General features: G+C 42.6%; 2 protein-coding genes across 5 annotated transcripts in view; one reads left to right on the forward strand and one right to left on the reverse strand.

Moving 5' to 3' along the window:
- LOC138286606 (zinc finger protein 135-like) overlaps window positions 1–14,207 on the reverse strand; it is a 61,220-nt gene extending 47,013 nt beyond the window's left edge. For 2 of the 4 annotated variants that reach the window (XM_069227033.1, XM_069227031.1), the window contains exon 1: window positions 14,053–14,186. In XM_069227033.1, the coding sequence (XP_069083134.1) occupies window positions 14,053–14,076 (24 nt within the window). In that variant the 5' untranslated portion in view covers window positions 14,077–14,186. Of the gene's footprint in view, window positions 1–14,052 lie in introns of all 4 variants that reach the window. The other 2 variants (XM_069227032.1, XM_069227034.1) reach the window with 2 other exon arrangements.
- LOC138286355 (zinc finger protein 845-like) overlaps window positions 1–20,079 on the forward strand; it is a 367,802-nt gene that overhangs the window by 246,053 nt on the left and 101,670 nt on the right. Inside the window, exons 19-20 of the mRNA XM_069226512.1 lie at window positions 2,558–2,768; window positions 14,189–14,303. Coding sequence (XP_069082613.1) covers window positions 2,558–2,768; window positions 14,189–14,303 — 326 coding nt within the window. The remainder of the gene's footprint in view (window positions 1–2,557; window positions 2,769–14,188; window positions 14,304–20,079) is intronic.

Consider the following 20,079-nt stretch of genomic DNA (forward strand, 5'->3'; position numbering starts at 1 on the left):
ACAACTTGATGACACAATAAATACTGTAACTATGCTGTCTTGTCAGAATAAGTTTTTACAAGATAAGGCTGCTATCTACCAAGCCATCACAGGGAAAGCTGATTTTTCACATTCCAGTAATGAGGAGGTTAAAAAAAAGGTGCAGGCCAGTGTTAGCTATATGAGCAGAACGTAGTTCGTGCTCAGCCAATATTTAAACAAAAAATACAGAGTAGCCCACAGAAATTGGCAGGAGTTGAAATGCATTCTTTAAAAGATTACACCCAGCAAGACGTTAAGGATGTTAACCATATATTCACAGAGCTTTTGCAGAGGAAAAGGTGGATGATTAATTCAGACAAGACACAGAGACCATCTCAAAATGTGAAGTTTCTAGGAATTCAGTGGAATCCAGGACATAGAGAGGTGTTGTTACAGGCAAAACACAAGATTTTGGAGTTTGCTACTCCTCGCACTAAGCAAGAGACACAGCGATTCATAGGATTGTTCGATTTTTTAGAGACAGCATGACCCTCATCTGAGTAAAATCTTAACCCTTTAGTACAAAGTGACAAGAAAAAAACATGAGTTTGAATGGGGTGAAGAGCAGCAGTGTGCTTTTGATTTGGCAAAATAAGCAATTCAACAGGCTTTAGACTTGTGGACAGTGCAGGAAGGAGACATTGTGTTGCATATAACTATCCAGGGACAATATGTAGATTGGAGCAGGCGGCAAAAGCAGAGAAGAACAGGAGTGTCGCTGGGGTTCTGGACTAAAGAATTATCTGATGGCACTCTGAAAAACTGGAGAGAGCATTTAAATGAAGCCCTCCAGATTCTGAATAACAGACCATTACAAAATGCTGAAACTCTCCTGATACAACCACATGTGGCCACTAACACTAGTGTGTAATGAGAAATAAAACCTGGAGCTTCAGCTCCTTACAGAGACACAAAAGAATCTGCAGGTCTTGACCTAAATGCTTACAAAATTGCCCAACATGTCACAAGTTCAGTGTATGGAGGATTGGTGAGGAAGGGGACTGCCCCAGCCCTTCTGACAGTATAAGGAAAGGGAGGTTTTGGTTCAACTGACAAACTCCCAGGTGCTAAGGTGTGGGTGGAATCCCCAAATGGCCCTCCAGAAATTATAGCCAAGAACCCTAATAATGTTCTGCTGATCATGAAACTAGGAAAGGGAAAATGGGAGTACCTATCAGCTGACAAATGTTATTTGCAAGAACGACCATACTTGTTTCTTTTACAGATCATACTACGACTTGCCTCTGGCCATGAGTGTGCTGTGTGGTCTCCATTTGGGCGTGTGCCTGTGGGGTCGGGAGGGACAGCACCCCCAACCTGAACCTGATTGATCGATCATGTTGCGCAACACCCCTGCTGCTTTTGAAGGACAATACCTATGGATCCATTTGGCACAAGTTATGCTTCACAGATCAAAGTTCTGCATGTGAATAATGCAGCGTACTATGGATATCCTATCAACCTGTTTGATTGCAATTTTAATGGAACCAACCATGTGGCTTGTTATCACCTGGTGACTGCTGCCAGTCACATTAAACATGTTTAAGTTGCCAGTTGGCTGACTATTCTAGTATGGGAACCTCACTTTTACCTACGTTCCAGCAAACATTACAGGTGGACGGTGTACCTTTACATGATTAGGACTCATGATGTTTCCATCTAACTCTATATAAACTCGTTATCCTAGAGACACTATTCAATTAAGTGAAGACCAAACCATACCAGTATCATACCAAACAGAATATATAAGCTTAAGTCTTTCTATTGTAGGTGTGCCTTGTTTAGCTGTCTATAATACCTGAATGATCAATAAATTAGCATGTCTAATGGTTAAAACATATTATTCACACTTCTATTGCTTTATAGTGATTGCTCTTATAAATTCATTATATTGCCGTGTACACTACATACTTAATTTCGCACCAAGGGCTTAGGCTGATAAGAATGTACTAGGACGGCAGGGAACGGTTTTGTTTTGATAGAGGGGATCTTGTGATTTTGGCCAATTCCCGACGTGTTCTTTTCAAAGCTGACCTAAAGTAACCAGTGTTTTTGGATAAAAAACATATGCAGTGGAAGGGAGTTTCTAGAACTCTCCTCTCTTGTTTATTCAAAGTATATAAGAGGCCAAGACCAGATGGACCGGGCAGTGACTCAGATCTCGGACATGCTCAGGACGCTGAGGTGAGCCATCCTTCCCATGAGGATAACTGATCTCTCTCTCTCCATGATCGAATCTGGGATCTGGCTGTCTGATGCTGATTAGGAGGGAGATGAAGCATGGTGATGCATTTTTTTAATTCATTATTTGCTTTGCATTGTAATATAGATACATATATTTGCTGTGTATATTGCAGTGGAGAATCATTTGTACATGTTTTCATTTAATTGCTGTGACCATTTTTAAATATGTACTTTCAGCATGCTTACCTCCTCTACGAACCTTGCATCGTGAATTAATGAATGTATTCTTTAGACTAAGAAGCACATTCCAGAGATTTTTGTCAATGCATGAGTGTTTCATCTCGGTCATTAGTGAAGCAAAACAACTTGAAGAGACTGATAACAGAAAGATTATCAAATACCTCAAAACTCTTGCTGGCAAAAGTGTGAAAGAAGTCATAATGAAAATGCTGAGAACTGACGACGAAGTGACATACCGTCAGATTAAGAATGTGTTGAATCTCAAGTTCAACACAGTACTAAACGATTATGAACTAAACGTTTTCAGCCAAGGACGTCAAAGAGTTGGTGAAACACTCAAAACATTTGTGGGAAGACTCAACGCACTCAAACACTATAAGTTCAATGAATTTAATGATGAAGAAGCCATGATTTTGATTTGCTTTAGTTTTATATAGCTCTCGAATGCCCAAAAGCCTCTTGGTGCTGACACTGCAAACCGGAGAGGAAAAAAAAAGCATAGCAAGTTTCAAACCCTTCTGTGTAAAAAGCCAAGTCTTATGGGATTTCCTAAAACTCATCAAATCAGTGCGGTGACACTTAGAGTTATTGATGGATAACATGAGACTTAGAGTTATTGATGGATGCTTGTCCTATTTATTCAGACGACAAATGCTGAGAGACAGCCTTAGTCTGGAGTGAGTGTTGATTTGGCTGAGTGTTGTAGCTGAGTAACGCGCTGAGAGACAAGCCGCTGACATGGAGGCCAGAGGTGCCCAGAGCGAGTCAGTCATGACTGTGAAAAGTATTCTGAAACAAAAGACTGAAGGACACAAAGTGGCGTCTACACGTAAAAAGAAGTTGTGTTTCAGATGCGGATTTTCATTTCCACACAAAGGAAAGTGCCCCACCACTGGATAGATATGCATTGGCTGTGGTAATGGGAACCATTTTGTGCTTTGTTTTAAGCGAAGAAAAAAGTAAGAGTGTCACGGCACAAAGACAATGGCTACCAGAATGTTCCAGAAGCAACGTTTGACGCACACCCACAAGGCCAAGCGGCGACATCAGTTGAGGCAAATAGATACTAAATGAAGTCGATTGTCATCAAAATCATCGTCAAACAGTTCTTCTGCCTCAATAATAAGTGAAAGTCAAGAAAGTGATTGATTGTACCATGTTGATGCTTCCCTCAGAAAAACGTGTACATGTTGGACTAGTTACATGTGAAGAAAAAAGTCAGTCAAAGAACAGTCGACATTTCAGAGCAACAAAATCATACAAACACTGTGCAAAGGATTAGATTGAAAAATAAATGGATGTTCACTACCTTTCATTATCGACAGCTGTGCATCGATAAATATAATGCCTGAAGAGAATTACAATGAACTATCTCCTTTGCCTACTTGCTCAGTTTCAACAAGCGGGGGTGTGGAATTTAATTAAAAAATATCTACTTGTCAATGGGGCAAGTTGTTTCTTAAATGTACTTGTCCTGTAAAAAAATCTACTTGTCCCTTTGGTGCCATGTAGTGCAGCAACAAATGATGGTTGCTATCTCATTATGTAAGAGCTCTGATAATTGCCTCTCTGATTATGCCAGGGCTTGAATACCTGCAAATTCAAACCCTACTATAGCAATTTTCTTATTTTGCCACCATTCCACAGCTCTACATACTGGGGCTGGAGGAAGCAGTAAGCAACAGTTCCAGGGCTGGAATGCCTTTGAGTCTGCACGCCTACTAACTTGTATGTTTTAAGGATTTTCACCAGCTCTTCTCTAATCTTTTCCCATAATGAGAAAGGTTGGAAATTTACTACTGACAATGGGGAGGAGTAAAAGTACTTCCAGGGTTGGGAAAAAAGTGGTTGGAGGGAAAGTGAACTTGTAAACACTCAATAGATTTTTACATGAGCAAACCTGCACCTGCATATCTGCTCATGCTAAAATACAGGTCACAAATACTTTCTAGGAGTACGATTTCCTGATCTATTTCTGTAAGTTCTTGTGAATTCATGAAAGCCACTAATTCAAGGACATATACCATGGGAGTACTTTTATGACTTTCTTTAAGAATTGGGTCCCTAATTAGGTGTGGCATTAATTAAGACATTCTGTTTTTATTAATATTCTATTTCTCTATTTATTGGCTGGCTTTACGGTGAGTGATTGCATTCTGCTCTTCCACAAGGAGCATATTGGCACACAAAACAGTTTTATTCGGTATCAGGAACTACTGTGGCAATCAGTGGCGTAATGAAACTCGAGGAACATGGAGGGGCCCCCCCTCCAGACTCACTGAGGACAGGTGCTGTGCTGAGGGAACCACCTGGAGGGGGGCTGCGGGGCCTTTCTTATGCCACTGGTGGAAATGTTTGCTTTTTGAGACCAAAAACGTTTTTTTTTTCTTTTTGCCAATGTTTGTTACAATGGTGAGGGCCTGGCTGCTCCTACAACAATAAAGTGTAACAAAACCCATGTCAAAGCAAGACATGCATTAACGAAACCAAAAGACTCACAAAAAATGTCGGATTGGTTGGCTTTGCCAGTATTTGTTTATTTTCATGCTTCCCATAATCTTGTTGAAAATGGCTACACTGATTTTCCATTATGAATATTTTATGCACATACTAGCATGCATCAACACATTTAACTAAATGACACTTCAAGAAATATCATCTAAAAGTTCATAGTAGAAAAACTTTTTTCCTACGTGCATTTTATTCTGAACATTTTATTTTGAAAGCAAAGAATCATCATTCTTGCTTTCAAGCTTCTGCAAACATTTGTATCTAATCAGTGAGCATTCTGGGAGCATAATACTTAGCCTCATATTGTTAAACGTTTCAAACGTATGTACACTTTTTTTTTTTAACTAGAACCACTGTCAGTAGTGCAGTGTGACCTTAAAACGTTTATTTACAGCACTCCCCAATAATGAAGGCTTTTTTATTAATGAACCATAAATACAAATTCGAATAGCATTAACATATGGACACGCACACCTCAACTGCAGAAAGTTCAATTTTCTGTAAACTGGCAGCCAAAAGGTTCATTATTTCATGGTTTAGGAAAGTTAGAGACTATGAAAGTAAAGCTGCATTTTAACGAGAATGTTCATCCTAATGCTCAGAGACATAGATGAGTTGCTTTTCATTTACAAGAAGCTGTTAAAAAAGAACTTGAATCGTTACTTATGCATGATATTATTGAACATTCTACTGCTCCAAAGCCATGGGTTTCTCCCATAGTAGAGGGGCTTAAGAAGGACTGTGAATGAGCTGTGCGCATATGCATTAACGTGCGCCAGGCAAACAGAGCAACTGAATGAAAACAACATCCAGGTCTGCACATTGCTGACATGAGAATAAAATTGAATGCTGCCAAAGTCTTCTCTCAACTTGATTTGAATAAAGCTTATCATCAGTTGAAACTTGAACAAAAATTGCAGATAAATAACAACCTTTCTTACACATGTAGGTCTGTTTAGATATAAGAGACTTAGAGGCCACATGTACGTAGCTTTTTTCTTGTTGCAAACAGTCCGACTCTACGAATCAGGCCATTTTCAACAAGAAAAAAGCATTTTTGTATGTACAGACCCTATTTTGCAATTCGGTAATCTGTTGACTGTATTGCAAAATAGGTTTGCGGGTCGCAATTAGGAAGGAGCGTTCCCTTCCTAATTGCGAGTCGCAGTGCGATGTAGGAGTGTTTTGTGACTGTGAATGAAGTCACAAAACAATCGCAGTTAGCACCAATTTCAAATTAGTGCTAACCCGTTTGCAAACGGGAAGGGGTCCCTAGGGGACCCCTCGTTTTTGAAATGCAACCCTTTTTCCTTCAAGGAAAACGGGCTGCATTTTTTAAAAAACTGCTTTATTTAAAAGCAGTCAGGCCACCATCCCTGTGAGTGCAGCCATTCCCAGTGGGGTCGCAAATTGCAACCTACCTCATGAATATTGATGAGGTAGGTCTTTTGCGACCCATTGGGAATCGCAAACAGTGTCATTGACACTGTTGTACATCAGGTTTTGCGACTTGCAAATTGCGAGTTGCTAAGACTCACAATTTGCGAGTCGCAAAACCTAATATCCGCACATGTGGCCCTTAGTTTTAGTGGATCAGTGGCTGCAGAAGTTTTCCAAGATGTCATTCGACGTGTCATACAACCTGTTGTTAATGCATTTAATTACAGCGATGACATATTCATTTTCAGAGCTACATAGAAGGACCATGATGAAGCTCTTACAGGAGTATGTCAATTACTCAGTGATGGCGGTTGGACTTTGAATGCTGATAAGTGTCAGTTCAATAAAGCAAAATTGAAGTTCTTTGGCCATATCTTTTCCGATGGAGACATGATGCCTGATCCTGCAAAAATGTTAAGGTTTGACAAATGCTGAACCCCCACAAGATGTTTCAATGGTGCATTAATTTCTTGGAATGGCCAGTTCCTGTTCAAGATACATACAATACTTTGCCACTGTTAGTGCACCGTACCTGGAGTTGACTAAGAAAAACATTTAAGTTAAATGATCAAAAGAATGTGAGAAAAGTTTCAAAAGAATCAAACATGCCATTGAAAATGCTACCGAAATGGGGTACTTTAATCAAAAGCTTCTTACAGAGATCGTGGTTGATGCTAACCCAGGCAGGTTAGGTGTTATACTTGCACAGCATAGTGGACGCCCATAGGCTAGACGGCATATTGTGGTCTATGCTAGTAGAAGTTTGTCTCAACCAGAACGTGCTTACTCACAGCCTGATAAAGAAAGTTTGGCTGTGATATGGGCTTGTGAACATTTCCATGTCTTCCTGTATGGAAAGCCTTTTACGCTTTGGCAATCCAAAAACCAAGATGCCTTCTCGAATTGAACAGTGGGGATTCAGATTGCAAGAGTATGATTATACATGTGTGCATCATCCAAGAAAGGATCAGAATTGTGCTGACTACTTTTCGACAGTACACATAAAAGGTCACGGTACTCGATCCAAGACGGCTGAGGCCTACATCAATTTCATTGTCAAGTCAAGTACACCAGCTGCTGTATCGTTAGCCAGATTATCACTGCCACGAGTCATGGTAGTGACCTGCTGAAGTTACAAGACATAATTACACATCAGTCATGGAAAAAACACATTTGACCTCTCAGTAATGATGGTGAATAGCAAAAATATAAAAATGTCAAAGATGAATTGTCCATAACTCAGGAAGGTGTTATATTACGAGGACCCTTAATCTGAAGAGTCTGCGACAAAAAGTGATTGAAGTAGCTCATGAAGGACATTGGGGTATTGCGGCCATAAAGAGAGCTCTTAGAGACCAAGTTTAGTTTCCATATCTAGACGAAAAAGTTGGAAAAGAACTCAAGGCCTGACACATATGTCTGTCAACCAATGTTACTCAACATAATCTGAACATGTCAAAACTCCATAAAGATGCTTGGGAGAGAAGAGCCATTGATTTTTTTGGTCCACTTGATAATGGACATCATTTAATGGTGATTACAGATGAATACTCAAGATTTCCTTTTGTTGAAGATCTCTCATCCACAACTCAGGAACGAGTGAGTAATCGAAAAACTTGAAAGCATATTCGCAACATGGGGCATATCAACCATTGTAAAGTCTGGCAATGGTCCTCCCTTCAACAGTAAAGAATTTAAAGAATGCTTGGAGCATCTGAACATAAAGCATCAAAAGATCATACCTTTATAGCCACAGGCCAATGGACTTGTTGAGTGTTTTAAGAGCACACTAAAGAAAGCAGTTCAGCATGCAACTCTTGAGAAGCTCAATTTGAAAACAGTATTGAGTTCTACACTACAAGCTTGTTGCTCAACACCTTACTTGATCACAGGTGAAAGTCCGGCGACTTTGATGTTTGGGAAAGCAATGACAACCAAGTTACCCCAGTGGACCATCGTAAGAGATAAAAATGAGAACATGCTTCGTACTAGAGACTTGGTTAACAAACAGAAAATGAAAGTTTATGTGGACAAGAGGTGACATGCAAAAAACATCTTGTTCAAAAAAAGATGTGGTGATCGCTCCTCAGATATGCAACAGATGATCAGATGTTCCTTGTGATGCAGAACCTTTTCAAGTGGTGTCTACCAGGAACACATGGTGACTACTCAGCACCCTGAAGTCTATTACCAGGGACTCTTTTCACTTAAGGCCTTTGTTTCATCGGCCCTCAACTTGAGATGGTGAAAGAAAGGCTGATTCTGAAAGCTCTGTGACTGTTGCCGATTCTTTACTATGTTCAAAAATCTTGGACCCTAAAGATGACAATATACAGCTTCTAGTAACCAGATCGGGTCAGATGATCAAAGCGGCAAGAAATTTGATTGAAGAGATATAATTATATATATATATATATATATATATATATATATTATTCAAACAAACAATTGTTAACAACTGTAAATATGTTGCACTCCAGGAGAGTAATCCATTTTATTGCAAATATGCACAACACCAAAACCACCACCGACACGTTTCAACCAACAGGTCTTGCTCACAGCTCGAGCTTGTTTGTTTGTTTGAACAATTAAATAAGGGAAGGTCCGTCCCTAACGTATGCACCAGCCAGTGGAAGCGCGCCACAATTAGGTCTGCTTTGTTGTGTATATATATATATATATATATATATATATATATATGACTGATAATTTAAAAAAATATATATATTTTTCATTTAACATGGTAGTGTCTTGCATTATTTAGAACGGAACCTTTATGCTCCCAGCAGATTCTGTTGTCAGTGGGACATAATCTCTAGAATGGAATGCAATTAAAGCTTAGTTTAGGATGTTGGAGTTCACAGGTGCGTGCAGAGGAAAAGACGTGTGACTTACAGCTCCGTGTGTGGCCTAGTCATTGGTGAGTACCCAGGATGGGGAAGATGCTTCACTTACCAACTTTGTTTTTTGGTATTCTATCATATATTATTATAAACTAAAAAGAGAGACATGGTTTTATTCTTCTCCACCGCAGATGCTATAGTCAGCTTTAAAATTGTTAGGCCATAGGTGGACTAGATGCTTCTGCTTTCCATTTTGTGGTTTCCCTGCAAAGTTATTTACTAAAAAGATAGCTGCCCCGTTAACCTGCATCGGGAATATTGGGCACTATGCCATATTTAAAATATCCCATACAAGTGCCAGGTTCACATGGCATGAAGGAAAGGATGATGTTGATTGTCCGAATGCACATGGATAATGATGTTAAACTTAAGGCCAGTGATGCCCAACGTTGGTCTATGAACAGTGGCGGCTGCCACTGAACAGGAGTGGCGAGGGAGAATAAAAACTAAAAACTAAAAAAAACACTTACCTGGTTCGTTGGGAGACATCTTCGTCCCCTCCTTCCTCGCCAGCCTTCACCACTCCCCTCAGCCAATTACGACGCTGCTGTCACCAGCATGACAGCAGCATCGTGATTGGTCGAGTGGGCTTGTTCAGCACTTACACAGGGAGAGGGACACTGTGCACTTTCTCCTCTCGACTGTGCAATACAGTCGGGTGGAGAAATGCTAAGTGCGCATGTCTGTTTGGCCGGCCCAACTCCGCCGGCCAAACAGACGTGCACATATGGTGCACATACCACATCTACCATCCCCCCACCAAGCCCCAACCCCACAGCTGGCTTCAGATAAAAGTATAATGATAATAGCGTTCCGTTATTAGCATTTTATTTTTTCTTCTCCGCACAAGCAGTGGGGCAATGCTCCTCCGCCTTAGCTGAGGAGCTGCTACTGTCTATGAAGGCTGAATCCCTGTCAACGTTCTGAGAAAGCCACATGAGAAATGTCTGTTTGGAATAGGTCTCATTTACATATTTTGACATTATCCTGCCAATTTGGCATGACTTTACTTATCGTGGAACACGTCTGCGATGCTTCTATACTGATCTTTACTTTTGCAGATTGTGAAAAAAACATGATGAGCCCTTTGCCCCCTTCCATTCTATTTGTAGGAAATTCTTCATGGTACTGGCTATTGCGGGAATGTGGCAACCCACCTTCAAAATTTGAAGAAACCTCAGTGCACGTTTTTGCCACTTCCTATAGCACTAATAATGTAGATTTTTTTTATAAGTTCTTTAACAGCACTTGGTAATATGTTTACTTTATGTGGTCCTTCCAGAGACTGTCACTGTCACCTGAAAGTACCAAATGTGGCACCAATCTAAACTAAACACTCCTTTTGTTTACAGTGAGGAGAGACCAATTGGCTTTCCAAATGCTTGTTTTCCGTTTCCAAAACTAATGTCACACTTGATGTAAAAGAGGTGCATCAGAATTAGCTGACAGACAACTGAGTTCCTTGGTTCAACATAAGCACGGACATCTTTAAAGAGCACAAAACACATTTGCATGCATTTGTTGTGCAATAATCACCTTTAGGTATAAAATCAACAGGAGAAAAACTATTATAAAAGAAACACATATGGTAGGAGGTGCAAAAATGTCATTTCCGGTTGCCGTCTCACTTTCCCTAGGTACTTTCTTGAAAAAGCCGCATTTTCCTGACATGCTCTGGACGCTCTTTGGTGGCAGGTGCACGTCCCCTAAGCATCTCGAGTGGAAGCGTCGCCTTTACCTAATCCAAGGGAGTTAGGGTGACCACCCGTCCGCAAATTTCACGGACTGCCCGTAATTTCGCCCTGCCGTCCGTTGTCGGTCATGAAAGCCTTAACGGATGGTACTTGTCCGTTATTTTAGCCTTCACCAAAAGGACACCGAAGGCAGGGCGAAATTACGGGTAGATTAGTTTCCCCAGCTGGATTGAAAGGCAGGGAGTCTCCTGTGCTCGGAGGGAGGGGCAGACAGATAAGAAAAGGCCTTCTTGCCAGGGTGTCTCCCCTAAAGAAATGCAAATGTGCAAACTGGTAAATCTGCAAATGTAAAGGGGCTTGAAAACCTGCACTGACTTTAAACAAAGGAGTCACTTAAAGCTTTCTGATGGCAAAGATTTTTTCTTTTAGAGAGGTACCTTAAGGGTGTTCCAAGGTAAGCTGAGGAGTGTGTGGTTTGAATGGAGTGTTATAAAAAAAGTTAGTGCTAGATATAAACTGTATATTATTCAAATCTGTATTTAAGAAGCACTTTTTAATATTTAAACGAAATGCATTTGCGCATTTTGTAGCAGCCTATATTATGAAGTAATTGTATTTATATAGCGCTTACTATCCCTGACGAAGCATCGAATGCATGTTTAAAATAAAGACTTACACATTCACAGTTCTTCCAGGGGCCTCGGTACCTCATAGTACTAACAAACACTGGCAAAGCCAATAGGTCTCATCTGCGCAAGAGTTATTGGCTTTGTCAATGTGTTTTAGCCATATTATACATCAGAGTGGCTGCTGTTCATGGCTAAATGGCATAGTGGTGTGGAGTGGAGTACAGCGGCTTAGGAGCAGTGGCGTAGGGCCCAGTGGTTTAGAGATCAGTGGCATGGAGTGGCGTGGGACAGAGTAGAATGGCATAGAGTGCAGTGGAGTAGAGTGGCATACAATAGAGTGGCAGAGAGTGCAGTAGTGTATAGTGGTGCAGTGGCATAGAGTGCAGAGTAGACTCATGTGGCAGAGAGTGCAGTGGCATAGTGTAGAGTGGTGCAGTGCAGAGTAGAGTGCTGTAGAGTGCAGTCGCGTAGAGTGGAGTGAAGCAGAAAAGAGTAGCATAGAGTGCAGTGGCATTGAGTGCAGTAGTACAGAGTAGATTGGTGTACAGTACAGTGGCGGAGGGTGCAATGCTGCAGAGTAGAATCAGTGCAGTGATGTAGAGTGGAGTAGAGTGGCACAGAGAGCAGTGGCGGAGAGTACAGTGGTGCAGAGTAGAGGGCAGTGGCGTACAGTGCAGTTGTGTAGAGTGTATTGGCACAGAGTGCAGTGGCATAGAGTGGCATGGGGTAGTGTAGCATAGAGTGAAGTGGAGTGGCATACAATAGAGTGGCAGAGTGGTGCAGTGTCAGAGTGCAGAGTACACTTGTGAGATAAATGTAGAGTCCCAGGCATACACTCTAGTGCTGTGAAACTACAGACAAGTTGTGGCTTCCTCACATCCTGACATTAGGTGTGCGACTGTCAGCCACACCATCTGCCCTGCCTCTTTATATTTTTTTTACATTGAAAGTCCATGAGTGGTTGGGGTAAGCCAGATGTTTTTGTTCAATGTGTTTAAACTTACATAAGGTTAATTACCTTAATGTTTCCCAAACTGTTTGCCAGGGGTTTTAAAACGTTCAGAAACATTATCAAAAATGTGCTGTTACATTCTCCTCAAGAAAGATTGGGTAGATTTGGGTGGGGTGATGGCCTTGCCGCAGTACTGAAGGGCATTAATTTACTACTGAACAAGGACGTAATGTGACACCTGAATGTAGCATACCAGGAGGCAATCACAAAAAGACCACAGTGAATAAATAGTGCTATGTTAAAAAATAAATAAATTCACTGACAACATAGTGAGGCATTGCCTCCCCTGCGTGTGTCTGTAAAACTGACATTTGTTCTTGAATTTGTGTCCTGAATTTTGACCCTTTGTCTTGAATTTTTGTCCTGAATTTTGACTCTTTGTCCTGAATTTTTTTAACTCCTGTCCAGAATTTGCATCAATGCCAGGTGGTCACCCTAGAGGGATTTATGTTTGCTCTCCCTGTAGTCTCAACTGTTCGTTCCAAGGTATTTCGCTTATTACACCAAGTTCCTTCTCCCCACAATGCCCATCCGGGAAGTAGTAGCTATGCAGCACCTATAGGCAGGGCGGCCCTCAAAAGGGCACCAAACGCCAGTGGAAAACCCACAGAAGGTACTCAATGTGGCCACACTCACAGGGCGTTACTAACTGGTGGGGCACTTACAGGGCAACAGCCAATGTTATTTGTGTTTGTGTTTATTATTGTGAGAGAGCGATACTAACTGATGTGGCACTTATAGGGCAGCAGCCAATGTATTAGTGTTTATTATTGTGAGAGAGCGATACTAACTGGAGTGGCACTTACGGGGCAGCAGTCAATGTTATTTGTGTTTATTATTGTGAGAGAGCGATACTAACTGATGTGGCACTTACAGGGCAGCAGCCAATGGTATTTGTGTTTATTATTGTGAGAAAGCGATACTAACTGGAGTGGCACTTACGGGGCAGCAGTCAATGTTATTTGTGTTTATTATTGTGAGAGAGTTATTCTAACCGGAGTGGCACTTAAGGGGTAGCATTCAATGGTATTTGTGTTTATTATTGTGAGAGAGTGCTACTAACTGGAGTGGCACTTAAGGGGCAGCAGTCAATGTTATTTGTGTTTATTATTGTGAGAGAGTGCTACTAACTGTTGTGGCACTTAGAGGCCAGTAGTCAATGTTAATTGTGTTTATTACTGTTAGAGAGTGGTACTCGTGATGGGCAAACTCTGAGGAGGAGTGCTCACAGAGTGAGACTCACCAGCATGGCACTCACAAGGGGGTATGCCCAGAGGGTGCTCTATACTGGTGTAGCATTCACAGCACAGGATCGTACTCCATATGGTGGCATTGGCTGTGGTACTACTCAGTTACCTGAGGGGTACTCATAGGATGGACCTCGATAGGTTGGTTCCCAGGAGGCAGTCTGTACTCACCGGTGCTGGCTGTTGTCGCCCCATGGCTACGGGTGCTGCAGGCAGCCTGGTGTTGACAGGGGTCACAGACAGGACCAGTTCCTGATCACTGATGATCTCAGCTGATCTGACTCTTCACTATATTGTGCAACTGCAGGTTGGGAGCCACTGCGCCTGCGCGGAGAAACGACTCCTTCCCCGACGCATGCGCAGTTGTAACATCGCTACAGAGACCCTCTTCAGAGTGAAGGATTTTCCTCCGACACAACAGCGTACGTGATCGATAGTCCCTGACTATCTGAGATACTCCCGTCACACAAAGCACTCTGCCGATGCTTGCGGAACACAACCAATGCGGTAGTGTACCCGGTGTTTGACCTGAAATGCCTAGTCTTTCGTCCGTTTCGGGGGTTACACTTTTGATGCCCCGTGTCCATGGTTACAGTCGCTAGTCTGTCTTCTCTTTCCATAAAGTCGCAAACTCCGTCCGTGTCGCTTCTGAGCGTTTCCTGCTGCTGCGCGTCACGAGCTCTGAGCATGCGCACTGTATATACTCCCTGAAACCTGCAGGGTTTTTCATGGAGGGGCTTGTGAAGGGGTCGTTGAAAAGATGGGAGCAGAGTGTGTTGTCTGCCAGTAGGAATGGGAGAGTAGAACGCGTAAACAGGCCACACTTACTTATCGTGGCCTGCATTCATAGATAAAGTGCATGCAGTGTGTTGGTTATTCATAATAAGCGTTCATGTGTTTATGAGTTTTTACTTTAGACAAGGACTAGATAATTAGTATTTTGTGTGTGTGTTTGTAGGGGAGCTGTGTGTGCCCAAGGGAAAGTTGTCACTGTGTTTGGGTTGTTCATAGGTAGCTGTTTAGTAGAGTGAAGACTATTCCACTATACAGTTGCAGTTCCACTACAATATATTTCATCAGGAATAATGAAAACTAAGAAAGGAATGTCTCGGGTGGATCCAGACAAGGTGAGTGTTTGATCTCATATGCGGGTTTGCATCCACTGAGTGTAAGTCTGATTAATCCGTAGCTCCAAATATAAAGTACATTTCGCATAACAATGACCAGTCGCCAAATACAACCACAATTATTGGCTCTACCAGTGCTTTTTAGTAGTATTACATACATGAGAAACAACAAGGATATTGTTGTTGGGAATATTTAGAATTGACAGTGTTCCAATTCTGAAAATAGAAGACTGTGATATATATATATATATATATATATATGAGATATTGATGTGGTTTATGCAGAGGTAGTGGTTTTTGGAGTGTCACAATCGCTTATGTTCCCCTTCACACTGCTTTCTTCACTCTGTTAGAAACGTGCACCTTTTCTTCCAGCAGTTTTCTCAAATCCTCCATTTACATACCTTACACGTCATCTTCACCACTATCTTTCTGCACATACTTCCTTACGTTTGTTCCTATTCATCATGCTCTCGCTCGCACACACTGTATCTCATCGCCTCTAAACACGTCGTTTTCTTTTTCTTTAGTGCTGTCAAAATGTCAACAGGTATGCATTTCCTGCACACACCTTTGCCTAAAGTGGTAATTACACAATTGATACATATGTGACCATTACTCAATGTGTTTTGAGACGCCAAGGTCTGGAGGAGCATGTGGTCTGAACATGGTTACAACTAAATGAAAGGCACTGTATAAAATGTGCACTGCCTTCAGTTAATTCTAGACTTTTCAAGTGCTCTCGTTATGAACACACATCAGCACCCTGTACTGACCCAGGCACCCGTAGGCTCTTAACGTCACCCATTGAACACCTCTAATTTTGTAAACATGAGATTTATTGACTATACCAATATAATGGTGTCTTTTATATGGTGTTAGCAAGTATCACGTCCTTGTCTGAGAATCGCAAACAGGTTTTGGAAAAAACAGTTAATCTGGCGTTGGCTGCCGTTTAGCTTTGTTATTAGTTTTAGCAACATGCATCTCTGCGTTATTCATTTTTCCATTTTAATGACCTTGAAGAGATGCAACTCTGAGTCATATCTCTGGAGTTGAATCACAAAACGTGCAGGTTGCTCTAAGATTTCTGTAGTAGATGCATTATTACTAAGCTCATTTATGGGCTGGTAGCATAATAGATCCATGTTTAAGGGCAGACAAACGTTTAGGTAAATGGGGAAAAATATAAGTCAGATTATGAACATGCAGAGAAACAATTGCACAAATATGAAGCCAAGTACATTTGCAGCCAGCCAAAAGGTAGAATGTTTCTGATCATGGATATACAAAGAGAGATTACATAACTACACAAATATGCAAATAGACAGACATGTTTGTAGATTGAAGGACATTAATAGGCTGACAGACAAATATGTACGAAGACTGAGGGATGGGCAGAAAGATACTCGGGCCAAATCACAAACCCAAATATGTAACAGAATTCTACTGACACAGGTTTGGTCATCAATTTAGACTAGATACTCAACATTAATGGGATTCACAAATAGTCTCAGGATTACACCTGGTAATGTACAACAGTTTTAGATTTCAAGCAGTATTTCAGTGGACAAAACATACTCATGCAGAGATGTTCGAGATAAAAACCTTCTGCATAGAGTAATGATGTGGAAATGTGCATTTGTAATTTTTTTTTTTTCTCGGCTAAATATTTCTCATGCATCCACATTAAATATGTCTGTGTTTCTTCTTGTTTCTCACACAAAATATACTCCTGCCGTTCATAGAAGTACACATACATATTTTTTCAGAGTGGAAGGAATGTTTTTTTTTTTTTTGTACATACCATTAACCTTACAGGTTTGTACGTATTCACTGCGTGGTCAGCGTTCTGGAACGCCCGCATTTACATCCTGTTCCTGCATTTACAGACTGAGAGAACCATAATGGAGTTTCCCTATTCACAAATACCATCTACAAAACTAAGCTCTAACTAGCCCAGGTTCTGTAAATCGGGATATCCCATTTACTCTGGCAAATTGTTATTGCTGTTGGAAGATAAGTGGTACTACGCCCTAACATTTTAAGTCTAGAGCTTAATCTGCTTGTAGCCTAGGGCTAGGACAGAAGCAGAAGTGTAGTAAAGGCCCAACACACCGATACGAGTCAGATGAAGGAGTTGTTTGAGAGCAGTGGCAGCAGCAGCAGAGACATGCTGTAAACAACAAGATAGTATTGGCATCGTCTGCCACGGACCACCAGCCCATGCTCAGTTCTTAAATGTAAATGGTTGTTGCTGAATGCGTTTCCAGTCACACATCAGTTAAAAACTCCAGTAATACTAATCTTGACAAATCACATAAGGTTTACTCTTTAAATGCACTTTAGATGAACAGCAGTTTAAGGGTGTACCATGGGGGGAGGCACTGGGAGGTTAAAGGGGGGATACAGTTAGAGTAGGTATTTAGGGTACACTTAGAGAAAGCACTCTAAGGAAAAGCTGACATTTCAGCGTGCATTTTAAACAAAAGAATGCCAAGCCATCGAAGGGCATGTCTTAAGAAACCAGTGAGCACAAAGTATGATTTTCAGCAAAGGTAACATTCGGTGCTGCACCTAACCCCAAGAGCCATCCAGGTACATATGCCGGGACACTCCTTGGAGTCCATCGAACAGACATTAAAGAAAGAGGCACGATACAAGCCAGAAACTATTGCAGTAAATTGCTTTTGAATTCTGTTGACCATAACTAGCAAATTTTATGTTGAACTTGGACTAACATTAAAATAAACATTATTTTCTATATTTAGAATATTATTGTAAACTTCTATGTGTACGTTCTGTAGGTCATAATTCTAAGTCAGGAGGGAGGCTCAGGTTATGCTTCAACTTCCTTTACTGACTTCACAGCAGCCAAGAAAAAATACAGTACTCAGCAAGGGCGAAGCGCCAAAATCAAACAATCTAGAATTATAAAAACAACAACAAAGTTGAGACTCAATTAAAAATCTTTAATAATCAAGAGAAATGAGTGGCTTGACTGCTGCAAGCAGCAAAGAAAGAGGACTGGTTATAAGAGGAATCTTTAAATACTGTTATGGACCCTTTCATTGTATATTCATGTTATGTATTACTATGACATATATGTGGCAATTTTGGGTACTGAAGTATTTTCTTGTCAGTTGTAAAGGAAATTAACACACACGCCCTTAATAGTGTTGAAACTTTCCTCCATGATAGGATATTTTTCATTCTCAATAAGTTTTACATGTGAAGTCAAAATGTCACTGCAACATTCAGGGCCTGATTATGACCCTGGCAGTCTTCAGACCAAATCAAATCAAATCAAATCATTAACATTTATAAAGCGCGCTACTCACCCGTGCGGGTCTCAAGGCGCTAGGGGGGAAAGGGGGGGTTATCGCTGCTCGAACAGCCAAGTCTTTAGGAGTCTCCGGAACGCGGAGTGGTCCTGGGTGGTCCTGAGGCTGGTGGGGAGGGAGTTCCAGGTCTTGGCCGCCAGGAAGGAGAAAGATCTCCCACCCGCCGTGGAGCGGCGGGTGCGAGGGACGGCAGCAAGTGCGAGGCCAGCGGAGCGGAGGGGGCGGGTGGGGACGTAGAAGCTGAGGCGTCTGTTGAGGTATTCCGGTCCCTTGTTGTGGAGGGCTTTGTGTGCGTGGGTGAGAAGACGGAAGGTGATCCTTTTGCTGACTGGGAGCCAATGCAGGTGTCTCAGGTGTGCGGAGATGTGGCTGTTGCGGGGTACGTCGAGGATGAGGCGGGCCGAGGCGTTTTGGATGCGTTGCAGGCTGTTTTGGAGTTTGGCTGTGGTCCCGGCGTAGAGGGTGTTGCCGTAGTCCAGGCGGCTCGTGACGAGGGCGTGGGTCACGGTTTTTCTGGTGTCGGCGGGGATCCAGCGGAAGATCTTACGGAGCATGCGTAGAGTGAGGAAGCAGGCGGAGGACACGGCGTTGACTTGCTTGGTCATGGTGAGAAGAGGGTCCAAGATGAAGCCGAGGTTGCGGGCGTGGTCTGCGGGGGTCGGTGCGGTGCCGAGGGCCGTGGGCCACCAGGAGTCGTCCCAGGCGGACGGGGTGTTGCCGAGGATGAGGACTTCCGTTTTTTCAGAGTTCAGCTTTAGGCGGCTGAGCCTCATCCAATCTGCGACGTCCTTCATACCCTCTTGTAGGTTGGTCTTGGCGCTGGCGGGGTCCTTGGTGAGGGAGAGTACAAGTTGGGTGTCGTCGGCGTAGGAGGTGATGATGATGTCGTGCTTGCGTACGATGTCGGCGAGGGGGCTCATGTAGACATTGAAGAGTGTCGGGCTGAGCGATGAGCCTTGAGGTACGCCGCAGATGATCTTGGTGGGTTCTGAGCGAAACGGAGGGAGGTAAACTCTTTGGGAGCGGTTAGCGAGGAAGGAGGCGATCCAGTCCAGGGCCTGGCCTTGGATCCCGGTGGAGCGTAGGCGGGTGATTAGGGTGCGGTGACAGACGGTGTCAAAGGCAGCCGAGAGGTCGAGGAGAATGAGGGCGACTGTTTCACCGTTGTCCATCAGGGTTCTGATGTCGTCTGTGACTGAGATGAGGGCGGTTTCCGTGCTGTGGTTGGTTCGGAATCCGGTTTGTGAAGGGTCGAGCAGGTTGTTGTCTTCCAGGAAGGTGGTCAGCTGTTTGTTGACGGTCTTTTCTATTACCTTGGCTGGGAAAGGTAGAAGAGAGATGGGGCGGAAGTTTTTCAGGTCGCTTGGGTCAGCCGTAGGTTTCTTTAGTAGGGCGTTGACTTCAGCGTGCTTCCAGCATTCGGGGAAGGTAGCAGAAGAAAAAGAAGAGTTGATGACGGTCTGGAGGTGCGGGGCGATGATGTCGTCGGCTTTGTTAAAGATGAAGTGCGGGCAGGGGTCCGAAGGGGCGCCGGAGTGGATAGAGTTCATGATGGATTTGGTTTCTTCCGTGTTGATGTGGGTCCAGTTGTTGAGGGTGATGTCCGGGGAAGCGGGTTCAGTGGTGTATGGTTGGGTCTGGTGTCCGAAGCTGTCGTGGAGGTCGCTGATCTTGCGATGGAAGAAAGTGGCGAGGGATTCGCACAAATCCTGTGAGGGCGTGACGGC

The sequence above is a fragment of the Pleurodeles waltl genome, chromosome 3_2, assembly GCF_031143425.1.
Source record: "Pleurodeles waltl isolate 20211129_DDA chromosome 3_2, aPleWal1.hap1.20221129, whole genome shotgun sequence".
Lineage (NCBI taxonomy): Eukaryota > Metazoa > Chordata > Amphibia > Caudata > Salamandridae > Pleurodeles > Pleurodeles waltl.